The 13,807-nt window shown below is 43.6% G+C and overlaps 1 protein-coding gene across 1 annotated transcript in view; it reads left to right on the top strand.

The window, feature by feature from the left end:
• The first annotated feature begins 1,375 nt into the window (after window positions 1-1,375).
• The window catches only part of LOC115405814 (cadherin-12-like), a 55,806-nt gene continuing 43,374 nt past the window's right edge, over window positions 1,376-13,807 (top strand). Inside the window, exon 1 of the mRNA XM_030115518.1 lies at window positions 1,376-1,705. Coding sequence (XP_029971378.1) covers window positions 1,397-1,705 — 309 coding nt within the window. The 5' untranslated portion in view covers window positions 1,376-1,396. The remainder of the gene's footprint in view (window positions 1,706-13,807) is intronic.

Here is a 13,807-nt window from a genome sequence, read left to right as displayed (position 1 = left end):
TTTCTTTTTTTTTACGGCTGGCTCTTGGAGTCAGATTAGAAGGTATAGCAGTGGAATGAAAATCCAATTCAACACAGTTCACCCTCACAAGTCAGACGAATGACGAGGTCTCCGATGCCCCGAAAAGGCAAATTCATCAACTTGCGCACGTGCATCGACTGTCACTCTAATCCACCAAGGCTGCCAACGTCCCGGGCTAAAGCCTTTTTCTAATTAGAGTCCCGTGATCTGATTTGGGATCGTTGCTCTCTCGCCTGATGAGCGGGTGACAGTGATGGCAGCCGATCAGACCCAGTAAGCAGTTCGCAACAGCTCCAGACGTCCAGCGTACATGAGAGTGGTGTCAGAGAGGCAGCATTGCATGAAGCGCTTCCTGGAGTGGCTGCATAACGAGATCACATGAGCAGCTTCAAGCTGATGGGATCTAATGAAACGCTGTGAGAATTTTCTCTTCTGTAAGACTAAATGTCAGATCTTCATCTCTTTGATCTCTCTATTTGTCATCTATCTATTCGTCATCCACTCTTTTTCAGGACTTGATTTATTAAACTTGTGATTGGATGATTCTTGACCCTACACATGGCAAAAAGCAGAGTTTATCCATCACAGGCCAAACAGACACAAAGGTGATTTAGGCTTCGTTTACACAACAATTATCCAATTAAAATGCAAAAATGTTAGTGTAAATGAGGCCTGACGTTCCTGTTGTTCACAGAAATCCCAGAGTGATGAACTGATGGAATCCTATTATACTGAACATCCACAGAAAAACGTTTGAACCTTGAACAGTTGTGCTGACTGAGTCCAAAATATGAAGGTATTAAAACATAGTTTCACTTTAAAAGTGGCTCAATACTAGTAATGGGTTTTATGTGTGCGTGATTTATTAAACGGAGGTGTCAAATGGTTTGCATTATTTGCATTTTAATGTTGTTTTTATTATACAAAATATTTCAAATGTTCTGGAAAATTCTGTTTTTCAAGTAACTGAACAATATTCACTCACGTTTTCTCCATGTTCTCGTTTTTAGGTGTTTATGGTGAGAATCAACACACACCAAGTGAGGAAAGTCCTGATTCAAGCTGATCTGACGGAACCAATGACAACCGAAGACATTTCACTTTCAATCTCTCTGAGGGAATCAATAAGTCTCATCCCAGCACTCAACATGATGATTTTCAGCAGCTCCTTCCCTGCAGCATATTAGCAGATTACCTGGTCAATGCTTGGGAAGACGTTGGGATTCCACCTCCGTGTTTGATGCTCACTGGCCGAGCAGACCCAGCTTTGGATGTTTGTCTGCTTCCACCCTGGAAATAAACTGCTCCTGAACTTTTCCACCACTATTCTTCCTTTCAAACGACACGTATTTAACCCATTCGACGACGCTCCCTGATGATCACAAGGAAATATGTCCTTCTGTTTGTGGTGGGCTCCTGTTTGCTGTGGGACTGCAGCTTCCAAACGTCGCCTCAGACGTCACTCCAGAGCAGAGCGGACGGCGAGCAGGTGACGTCGTCCAGGGGAGCGGCGGGAAGCCGCGGCATGAGGAGGTCCGCCAGCGGCGCCGCGTCTTCAGAGAGCACGGCGAGGCGCAGGAGACATGGCAGGTCAAGAGTTCAGCGGATCAAGAGAGGCTGGGTGTGGAACCAGTTCTTCGTCCTGGAGGAGTATATGGGCTCTGAACCGCAGTACGTCGGCAAGGTAAAGGAAACTTGTGGCCTTTCAGCACGTCATTTTCAAAATCCTGAAACAAAAAAGCTAAAACGAGGTGCTTTCTTTTGGAACATTATTGTGTAAACGGAGCCAAAGTGTGGCCGATCTGCTGTTTAAAACAAGAAGAAACAGCCTTTGTTGCTCTTTCTAGACAATCTCATCAAACCAGTTTTTTATCATGATATTTCGAGTTCTTTCTCTGTCTTCTGTTTATCATGGGAGGCGTTTGTGTCCTAAACCTTTGACTCACTGTTCGCTGCTGTTCAGCCTGTGAATGAGGAGCTGGGTGATCTTGGCAGAGCCAATTAAAGCTCTACTTGCTGCTAGATTGAGGTCAGTTGTTGGACGGAGGTCAGAGGACGGCTCAAGACTGAGCGGCAGGACAAAGGTCCACGATTTCAAGTCTCTGATGCTGCTTCGTGGTGTGTGTTAGGTTTTTATTGTGAAGTCCAGCCCTCCAATGACACAAAGACGGCATCAGGATTAGATCATACAATGAGTCCTGAGTGCCCGCAGATGAATAACTAAATGGGCGCTGGGATCCCAAGGTTTCCTGCCATCTCAAAGCTAGCAGGAGGTTGGTGTTGCAGATTGTCATGGCAACATGTGAGTCCACATTTGAAGGGTTTTCTACTGGACTGGGCTTCAAAACACATGAAATGTAGTGCTTTCATGCTTTCTGTGCTGGTTGATGTTTTCAGATTCATGTTCATAGACGCTGACACTTGGATATTTCACCGTGTTTTGCACCAGGAGGTTTCTGGTTATTTTACTTCCTGTGTTACACTTCTTTCTAGAAAGTACCATCTTTATCTGCATGTCTCGTTGCTCTCCTTCTTTCCGCAGCTCTGACCTTGTGATAGATCACTTCCCATGTTGTGTTTTTCTCTCCTTTCAATCTCTCGCAAACTTCAACAAAGAAACTGCATTTTCCAGCAAATTGTTCTCATGTGAACAGGGCCTAATGAATGCCCTTTGTCCATAATGCCACTCCAGGTATTGTTCTCGCTCGATCACCCACAACATACATGCGCGCTAAAAGTGCAATTTATTAGTGTGAGCATGCAATTCAGCAGGGCTTTGCAAAGGATCTCAGTATTCAGAGCCTGTATCTTTAGATTAGACCATCCCAAGTCAATATTTTAGCTAGACTCAATCCCATTTTCAGTAGTTTTAGTTTCAGTGAGAAAAACCTCTTGTCGTGACCTTAATTTAGCTTTGTAGTGGTTTTCGAGGGGTCGGGGTCAAACTCAGAACTGAGTTCTGAAGCCTCCTGCTCTGCTTTGTAGTCTAAGTCTCCTCTCTGTTGAGTCTGCCTCTGGGATCGATGGCTGGGCTGCTTAGCAATGAACACAACATCCAAGAGGTGGGAGGACGGCAGGGGAGCTGATAAAATAACAAGCGGAATGACTTCACTCTCAGCCGAAGGCTTAAGAGAACCCCAGATGTCCACAGTGACCCTTAACCCTCAGTGTGCATGGCAAGTCCGGTGGATATCAGCCAGAAAAGGAGAAGACGATCCTCTTTATTGTCTGTAGTGACCCCCGTTTCCCACATCCTCTCAGACAAAGTTCAATTTAGTCTTTAAAACAAAACCTGCCACAATTGCTCAAGCAGCAGTTTACAAAAAAAAAAAAAAAAAAGCGTATTCACACTCCTGATAAAAATAACGGCCTTGCTGAATACCGAGTATCGCTGTCGTCTGTTAGGTTGACAGCAGGGTTGTGGAAGTGAAGGCAGGAGTAATGTGATGTGGCTGGTGGAGAGACAGAGAGCCGGGGTTACTGACACAAACTGGAAGTTCTGCTATCCCGTTGTGACTGATAGATAAATATGAGGAGCACTTCATCCATTTCCAAGCTCCGTTTGTTTACCGGTGATGTTTCAAACAGCTGGAGCTGCCTTCGGTTATCAAACGAGCTCTTGGGTAAAATATTGTTTGCATTGCATCAGTTACCATATCGGCCGCGGTCGTACTGCAACGTGGCATCGTTTCTGTTTGGTTTCACATTTACTCTGCAGAGTTTTGACGATGATGTCTGTTTCCACAAAACAGGCTGAATCGGAGCTTTTTGAAAAAGTTGCATTTTGCATTTGCACGGAGATTGACGCAGAGCATTCTCGAGTCCCATTTCAAGTCCCACCGTTGGAGCTGTGTTTTCACTGGCTCCCAGCACCACTGCTGTGGAAACAAAACACAATGGAAGTTTTCCGTTTTCACTTGAACATGTTGTGTAAATAGGACGTTAGTAATTTTCGGTCAAGCTTGTGGAAAAACAACCATTATCGCAGGAGAAGGAAGACAGTCGATAGTTATCTGAAGAACTCTTTTTCTTCCTGAACTCAAGCAAACTGTGATCATTTGAGAATTCTACACAATTACTGCCGTGTCAGTCAATATCAAGGATCTGTATTGCTGTCCGTCTCCATTTGCAGCTCTGGATTGACTGATTGTGTAACTTAGGTTGAATGACACACTGGTCCTGTGGGCGTGTCTCCAGCGTTTCTTCTGCCAGGGTCCTCCAGCTGGCAGGCGGAGGGGGCTGAGAGGGGTGGGGGTGGCGACGGTACGGAGCGAGAATCAAAGGAATCTAATAACCTGACTTCGTTACGAAGCGTCAGATGTCCAGACCTCAGCCACGCGGTAATCCCAAGAAATCCAGGCCTGACCGGCGGACGATGGAGTTGGGTTGATTTGATTGATGATGATTTGATAAAAAAAATCGTTTTGGATCCTTCAAACCTGGCTCAAAATCCAGAACCATACCACTTCATTCAATCAGCTGAAAATTCACACATTTTCAAGTTTGTGGATGTTGTTGGATTGTACACACCTCCATTTTGAGCCACACTTAAAAAAAAAACCCTACAGCTGATTTTGATTACATAAAGAACATTTGCAGAGCGGGATTAATAAGCAGCTCATTTTCACACTTTCGCTACATGCACAGCTGTAACATGATTTTTTTTTTTTGTTTGGTTTTTTTAACAGAACATATTGCAGCTGATCTAAATGACATCTGGATGTGGGCTGATGAGGAATATTGTCTCCATTCTGAAGCTCCTGCAGATTTCCTTGTTTCCACCTTGTTCTCAGGCTGTTCTTCGTCGAACCAGTTTTCTGGTGCTCTCAGGTCTTCAGCTGCTCGGTTCACCATCGAGCCACAATCCCCTCCTGGACAGACACTTTTCCACAGTGAGGTTTCAGAAAAATGCTCTCATTCTTCCAGTTTGCACAGCAACAGACACCCAGCGCTGCTGCGCCGTCGCTCTGTTTTACAGCCACATTACCGCTGTGCCTCGGGATTGTTGGAAAATTGCTGTTTGATCAGACCGAGCGAGTCTTTGTCATATATTGTTACTGGATCAATCCCCAAGAAGCAGAAGTGTTTTGCTTTCTTCTCTTCATCCGAAACAGGTTTCACCTTTGACACGTTTCGACGGCGTTCTTCCGTCTTCATCAGAAGCGTCGTCTGGTGGTTTTGTATGACGTGTCCTTCATCCCGCCGAGTGCTGCTGAGGCGTGACCGGCCTGTCACTGTGCAGGGACTCTGACGTTTCTCTATCGGAAGTGACAGGCCGGTCAGGCCCCGGTAGTATCGAACCATGTCAAAGGTGTGTTGTAAAAGTGCACTTGAAGAAGAAAGCTGATGAACGAACTGGAGACATCATGATCTTAACTGAGCCAATGATCGAAAATTTCAGTGAAGTAAGTTTCTAAAGCGAAGCTCGATCAGAAGGTCGCCATTGTGGAACGACCTACCTTGAAAATGCAATGAAATACTTGAACATGTGGAGGGACTGGGTCTGGATTCCCTGGCCAACATGTCCTTCTATCCCTAAACATAATCGGACGCTGCGCATTAACTCCACTTCTCAGTACTTGGTGCTCTTATTGGATTCTCCAATAAGACTGGCTGCACACCTTTAAACACTTAAACGATTTCTTGGCTGACAAATCCATAAACAATTCCCCGCTGCACTCTCACAATCAGCAGTCTGCTCGCGACCGCCAAGCACAGCATAATAATCCAGTCTGCAATCAGCACTTTATAGCCAAGGTCCTGTCAAGAGATACACAAAGTGTTTTCAGCTTCAGCTCACGGTCCTGATGGACCAGCGCCTTAATATATCCCTATAATAAATACTCCTCATTTAATATTTCCAAACTACTGCAATGTTAGAAACAATATTGTTCTTTATTGTTTACATTTTAACTATTACTATAACAAAGTGAAGCACAGAAACATAATCCAGCTGTGCAGTTTTCTCCAGCTGACTTCTTATTATTCAGAAATAGTTGAACATATGCAACTTTGGGATTTCTTAGAGCGAGATCCTTGGCTTTCAAAAGCTGCTCTCATAATCTGTGTTAGAGAATAAATCCCTGTTTACAAGGTTTAACACCGGAAAACTTTGTTTGGATTGTGGGTGTGTGTTTCACTCTGCAAATGGAGACTGTTTTCAAGAAGTTGTCACGTGAAATGAAAACACAAAAATGATGTTTCGGCTTGAAACATTTTCGTGCAGAAGGAGTCTGACTTATTTGATATACGTCATTCCATTTATTGACATGTTTGTAGTTCCTGGTGAACACAGTGCCTATATAACAAAACTTTAAAGGCTGTGGAGTTCTGCATCAGCCGAAAAGCACCAGATGTTGAAACCGGGGTTACAGAGGCAGACGCACTGAATGTGTTTGGCTCCAGTGGGGAGACGCCAGCCAGCACTTGCGCCTGCGGCCGCCTGATTAATCTGCTGTTGGTGCTAACAGAGCGGTCACAGCTTGATTATCACCGGAGGAGGCGGCCAGCGGGGAGCCAGATGACCCCACGCCATTAGGAGTCGCAGTCGGAGCTTTCAGTGCCCAAAGCCTCAAGTCGGATCTGTGGAGGCAAGCGAGTCTTAAAGGCTTAAAGCCCCGCGTTAGTCCTGCGTGGTTCAAAGGAACTCCAGCACCCATCTTATCAATTACCAATTAAACCTAAGAAGCGGGGGGGGGGGGGGGGGGGGGGGGGGGGCACAAAGTTCAGACATGTTTGGTTGCTAACATTTACTCTCTGCTTTTCCTCAAAACTCCAAACCTCCACCTCAGTCAACCACAGCATCTGTTAACCTCAGGTCTCTGAGCGGAAGAGACATTTTTCCTGGATCAGCCATAACATTATGACCACTGAGCTCAAGCTGTTCATGGAGGCTTGCTTTTGATATGATGTTGAATATTCTGACACATGACTTTTATTAATCCGAGATGAGGAGATTATAACAGAATAACACACAGGTGGATCGGTCACACACACAGGAAACACCAGGACGAGACAGAAGCTATCTCGAAACAGGGCTGCCTTAAACTGAGCTGGAACAGAACAGGAAGTGCATCAAAACTGGGTCAGACTGGCGAGATGAGCTCAGGTTTGTTAGGAGTGGTGTGTTTGTGTTTTCGTGGCTCCAGCACAGTCCTCTGAGGAGCAGCGGGGTTAAGTAACATCCTGACACCTATCAGGCTCAGCGCTGGCCCCAGTTTGAAGTGCGGTTGCTCATCTGTTGGATCAGACCGAATGAGCCAGCTGTCACTCCACACCTGCATCAGTGAAACCTGCTGGAGCACGATCCGCTCAGCAGTTCATCACTTCTCCAGCTCTGGCCCAATTTGATAGACGCTGCGCTTTGGAGACGTGGAACGCTCCATAAAAACTCACTTAAATTCACGCGATTCCTCATTTTTCCTGCTTTTTTTCAACGGAACCTTGGGGAAAGAAGAGCCTATATCACCAAGTAAACACCGTGATGAAGAGATGACTTGGTTTTAAAATTCAATTTACAGCTTTTTTGTGATTTCACATGGTAAATGTGTATCATTTGATCATCATATGCGAGTCACACATCTTTATACAGTTATACATTTTTGTCATAGTACTCTTATTAGTCACAGGGTGTTTAGTTTTCTTTTTTTTTTTTTTTTACCCCACAACCCCTCATTCCTGTGCTGTTGTGGATTGATGTCAGGGTCACTCCGGTGCCTTTCCCATCGTAAACACGCCGCCTGTTGCCTGGCCTGACAGCGCCTCCCCACGGGTTGATCTGCCGCTGGAAGTACGGAGCTTCACTCTGAGGTGCGAACGACCGCGCCGGAGGCGAAGCAGTCAGGAAGGCTGTCGGGGGCTGAATAAGTGGCCGAACTCACCGAGTCGCTCTTCCGCTGCGCGAACAGCTCTGCGGGAAGCGCCGCTTGGCTCGACACACACCGTGGAAGAGGCGTCTGTCTGCTGACACTCAGCCCAGCTCAGGTCGAGGTCGGATTTCTCTCTTCACCGGTCATCTGTGACAAATATGTTGGTATCTTCCAGAGTGCAAAGCCTGCAAAACGCTGTGTGTGTGTGTGTGTGTGTGTGTGTGTGTGTGTGTGTGTGTGTGTGTGTGTGTGTGTGTGTGTGTGTGTGTGTGTGTGTGTGTGTGTGTGTGTGTGTGTGTGTGTGTGTGTGTGTGTGAGGGAGTGTGCACAAACTGCTTCGTGGAGTCTTTACCTTCTGAAAGCATTTTATCTGAAAAGATTTGAGATTAGTTCTGCATGCTGAGAAAACGTACACTAACTTTTTTTTCTCTCACTTTCTCGATTTTTGGCTTTTTTTTGTGTGTGTGTGACAACACAAAGTACAAACAGCAGTTGTCAGACAGAAGATGTTCATTGAACTGCAGCTAATGGAAAATCCCTGAAAGATGCTCCGTCCCGCAGATGAGGCATGGATTTTAGTTTGTTTGTAATAGGAAAGAAATAGAACTTTTGTGAGGCAAACTTGTATTCAGTCTTGATCTTTCAATACAAAATTTAATACCATGAAAATAAACCCATTGTGGAAATTATTTAGAAAAAAAAAAGCTGGGCATGACATGAATAGACAAAATGCCTTAAATTGAAAACATTGCAGATACGAGACATGATGTTCAGCAGGCAGGGCGCTTTAGCACCCGGACGTTTCACTTTCGCAGTGATGTTTCTATAAAACCTGTGTAAAGTTGGAAGAAAGAGAGCCGAAGCTATAAATGACAGAAGTAAGACAGACTTTAAATCATGTCCTGTCATCATATCAAGAGGAAATGAAGGGACATTTGTGGTAAAGTCAGGCAGCGTCGACACAGACGCTGCTGAAAACGATTCGCTACAACTCACTGTCTTTTTCATTTAGAGTATAAATTAGACTTAAAGGTATTTGATCAGTACTAAGTAGCTAAATGTTACACATACTTTTACTCTCCCTTTTAGGAAGTGGTATCAGTGCATCTTTTTTAAAATTGAAAATAGTGCAGGCACAACATAAATTGTCCAGTCTGAGAAACTTTTACTCTTCTCTACTTTCTACAACTCAGAGGATTTCTTTAATATCTGGGTTTTTTTTTTCTTTGCATGGTTGAGTTTTTCATTATACTTGAAGATACAGCAATAAACTGTTGCAGCAGAATTTTTTTTTTTTTTTTTTTGGAGTGTTGCACAACACCAGCAGCCTTTATTGCTGCTGCATCTCTCCTGAACACAGGCACAGGGATCCCAGTGGAAAACGCTTTTTCAACGCAGTGAAAATACGCCCTCACATTCCCTATGCTGTCTGAGAATTGAAATGCACAACAGGTTTAAATAAAACATCTGTTTAATGAGTCATGAACATCGAAACGCATCAAAATATTTGGACGTCCCCTGTAATTGCCAGTTGAAGTTGAAAATGCTCAAAACTTTTCACTTTGTGTTTGAAGAACAACTGATTTGACTTGCATTGATTTTGATTTTTTTGGTAGATATTATATTGCATGTATCACCCAGGCTTTTAATAGTGTCCCAATTCTTCCCAAATATAAGATACAAGGTGAAACAGAATGAAATCTGCTCAGGCAAATGGCGTTAAACCGGCGGCGGTTCCTCATCTGCTCCGGTGTGACGGGTGTGTGTTCACGGTAATTGCTCTCCGGTGTGAACCCCGGGAGCCGCGGCGCTCAAACAGTATTGAGCCGTAAGTCTACTTTTTTGGCAGCCCTCCAGAGCAGGGACAAATGCAGGTAAATAAATCCCAGGTGCGCTCGCAGGAGATGCTGTGAGTAAAAGCCAAGCCGCCGTGTCGCCGGTGTAACGATCGGGGACGGCGTCCCGTAGAGCCGTTCTGGAGCCTTGGTCCCATAAACCATGAACTTTCATTGTGTTCTGGGAGTCTGGTTAGACGACGGTGGTTCTCAGAGACGCTGAAAACTGAACTTTTTGAAAACGGCATCGTGGAAAAGTTTTTTGTGTGTCTAAAATCGATGCAGGAAACGATGGAACCTCCGGTTTTTCGTCTCTGTGTCTCACAGAAACGTCTCTGATGAAACCAACCCCGAGACACTGCTTGTCATTTTGGTTATGAAGGACTGTAGTGACAAAAAAAAGACAAAAGTGAGTCATTAATATGGGAGACAGAGTGATGTAAGTAGGTGTAACCATGAGACTGGAGAGACAGAGGATTAATTAGCTGTTAAAGCTGCTGTCAGCGTTGATATGATCATTTATTAATACAGAGATCCTCCATCAGTCAAAATGATGCTGCGTTCGTCTGCGAGTTTGAACTCCGGAGCTGCTGTTTTCTTGTTATTGTACTCATCTTTTGAGAAAATTGCATCCTTCTTTTGCATCCCATTGAAATGAATCTGCTCATTTTGGATCATTTCTGTGTTGTGCCTCTTCGTAGTTAAGCTTGGTTTTTGTTTCTGTATCTTTCCGGGCGTTTAGCTTGTCGGTATCGTTCATTCTCTTATCTTGCAGTGCTTATTTTAAAACTATTTTGTGCGGTTTGTTGATGCTTCTGTCTCAGTTTTCACACCTTTGGGGATTTTGGTGATTTAGAGTGTATTTATTGTGTTTTTATCCTTTATTGAACATGACATTTGATTGTTGTTTTCCAGACATTTGGGGTTACTTCATCATCCGAAATATGTTCCTCACTCAGCAGCCCCTTTCAGTATCACTTTAGAAGTCGTGTAATAACTTTAGCTTTCTACTTGTTGTTTTTAGTACATATATGATCTTTTTTTGTCTTTAAGTTCATGTTTGAATACCCTTGATCCTGGTTTTTGATCGCTACTTGGTCACTTTGTGTTTCTTGATCCTTTTTTTGTGGTTTTGCTTTTTTTTTTTTTTTAAGTCATTCAACATTTGGTTAAGTGCTAATTCTGTGTCCCTTTGTCGTTATTTTTCATCTTTTTGATGCTCATTGGGTGCATTATGTTGTTTTCCATGTAATCACAGTAAATTTACATCCTTCTTTGCGACCATTTCCGATCCTATAGTTCTCTTTTTGCTTCCCCTTTATCAATATTTAGATTTAAGGAGATCTCCAGTCTGTTTGTTTTGCATCCCTTGCAGATTGTTTTCTCTCTGCGCTGTTTTACATCTAATTTTTTCTTCATTAGATGGTCCTTTGTTGTCATTTTCCGCAATTTTCGCTCACTTTACAAACGTCTCTGGTTTCTTTTTTTTCTTATTTGAACATTTAAAGGTCAGTAGATGTGTTGTGTTGTCGTGTTACATCAGTTAAAGGAAGTTTATTTGCATCGCGCCGTTCCTACACAAGGCAGTTCAAACTGTTTCACAAACACATAAAGTCATCATAATCATCTTATTGCTTCACATTTTTATTTATCGCTGTTGTTCCACACAACATTGTTTTTATTTGGAGTGCTTTTCGATATTTTTGTGTCATTTTTGGCTGTTGTCGGACAGTTGGCTGCTTTTTTCTTTCCTGATCCTCATTTTGCATCCATTTTTGTTACTTTATCCAAGCCTTGTTGTTCTGTGTTGTGTGATCGCATGTTCTCTCCATGTTTGTGTGCATTTCATGGGTTACATGCTCTAAGAACATGTGTTTTGAGGTGATTGTGTTACTGTCACATTGCCTGTTTACCCTGGAATAACCAATAAGAAGAATACCAGACGCAGAACTTGCAATATTTTCCACTCAAGTAGAAACATAGAATGGAAGTCCTGCCCCAACCACATTCATCTCCAGACTTTGAGGACACCTTGAACCTTTTTTGGAGGAGTTGATCATGCGTGAATGCCTTCACATTCACATTCATTCATTGCAGTCATTTGGAAAATATAACTTCTGTTTGTAAAATCATGTTGTCAGCTTTATTCGAGTAATTAAACTAAAGCATAAATGGTCATTTCTGTGTCTTTGTAAGTAAGCCTTCAGATTTTCTTTGTACTTTTTTGGTGTTTAATATCCACGTTTGAGTTTTTGCATGCTGTATATCTACATGCTTTAGTTTGAAACACTATTGTAGCATTCTTGTTTTGGAGTTCTTTCTATTATTTGACCTCACTGTGAATCACAATCCCCTCCCGACAAAACAACTTTCCAAGGTTTTTACAGTCCAAACTCCTTCCTCCCTCCTTGGCTCTAAAAATACAGCGCAGGCACACAGGTCGGGGACACTAAATAGATGGTTCGCTGGCGTAACACACTGCAGCGGCACATCTGCATCGTAAACTCTCCAAATAAATCCCACAGATCCTCCTCCAGTTTACTGACGCCGGTTCACTAATGACCGGGATCTGCCTCATGGACAGGTAATGAGGCCATCCATAATTTAAGTCCTTTGGCAATAGAAGAACCAGCGAGACAGATGGCAATTAAAGGGGGAGGGTGCTGTTGTTGTTTGGCTGATCTGTATTAATAGAGAAAAGGGGCACAGATAGATCAGTTCACAGCGCAGGGAGTGTTCGGATGTCCGTCCCGTATGGATAAACCGGTGTAGTTTTCATGTCCTCATGAATCAAGCTCTGTATTCCTTCTGTAATGAAACAGTGTTGTGATGTGAGCACTAATTTGTGTCTTTCTCTTTGTGTTTGTCTTCATCTCTGTTTTATATTTGACTCCTTATTGCCTGCAACTGTTGAGAGCGCACCAGCACCTGCAGGCGTTCACATGTTTGTTTCAAATTACACTTGTTTTGCTTTTAAATAATTGGCAAATCTGCAAATTCCTCATCCTCTGGATTGGCCCTGTTAATATACTGAATGTAGACATCTGACAGCTGCGACACACACACGGTTTACTATTTCAGGACTGTTGAAATTCTGCATTTATAAATCACTTTAACAACTCTGGTGTCTGTTTACACGAAAGCTGTGGTCATAGTGACATTTAGCCGCATCTTAAACCCGTGTTAGTATAATAGTGGAGTGTTTCGGATAAAAACTCTTCATTTATTGTGTTTCACAAACGGTTCCTTCGCCTCGCAGAAAGATTCTTTCAGCAGCAGCAGAGGTGTGATGAAAACTTCAGCTTGGTCCAGTGATTCCCGAATTTGTCTGAAAGCCTCTGCAGCATCTTCAGTGCTGCTGCAGGGTTTTATTTTTCTTTTTGTGTGTGTGTGTGTGTGTGTGTGTGTGAGAGAAGGAACTGAGTGCACGGAGAGGCACTGCAGAGCTGTGGGTACTGATGAGAGTCCTCCAACCCCCCGGTGAGCAATGCTCTCTCTCCAACCCTCCCCGTGTCTTCCGGCTGATACGTTCAGGACGGTGACCAGACCGAACAGCGTCCAGTCCCTGACAGAGCCACGGCTTTCCCCGCCACAGCTCCACAGAACCGTCCAGGGCTGCAGCTCTCCGGGCAGATTTCCTCTTTTCTGTGTTCCTGAAGAGCAGAGCGCTCACAGCCTGCTGCAGCCTGCACATCAAACACCGTCCGGGTTTTCTTCAGCAGAGGAAAACTCGGACATTCCAGCTCTTCATGACTATTTAAAGTTGAAGGAATGAGGCAACACCAGTGGACTCACTGTTTGATTGTAGGTTCTTGTTCTTGAAGATTGATGTTAAATGAGTCATTGGGATTTGATTCTATTTATTTATTTCTGCCTGTGTTCCCTCTGTAGACTTGTAAACTAATCGAAATTAAAATTTGCATGTGGTCGACAGAGAAATTATTCATCGCTCATCATTCTGAGAAGTTGTACTTAATCTCTTGATTAAACATTTAAATTTCTCTTCACTGTGAGATTGAAAAATGGGGGAAACACGGAATCAAGAAGGCTTTAACTTGGATATTAAACATATGGCCAGATTTG

Source organism: Salarias fasciatus, chromosome 18, assembly GCF_902148845.1.
Source record: "Salarias fasciatus chromosome 18, fSalaFa1.1, whole genome shotgun sequence".
Lineage (NCBI taxonomy): Eukaryota > Metazoa > Chordata > Actinopteri > Blenniiformes > Blenniidae > Salarias > Salarias fasciatus.
Note: the sequence above shows the minus strand (reverse complement) of the source record. Positions and strands in the feature narration are given on the sequence as shown.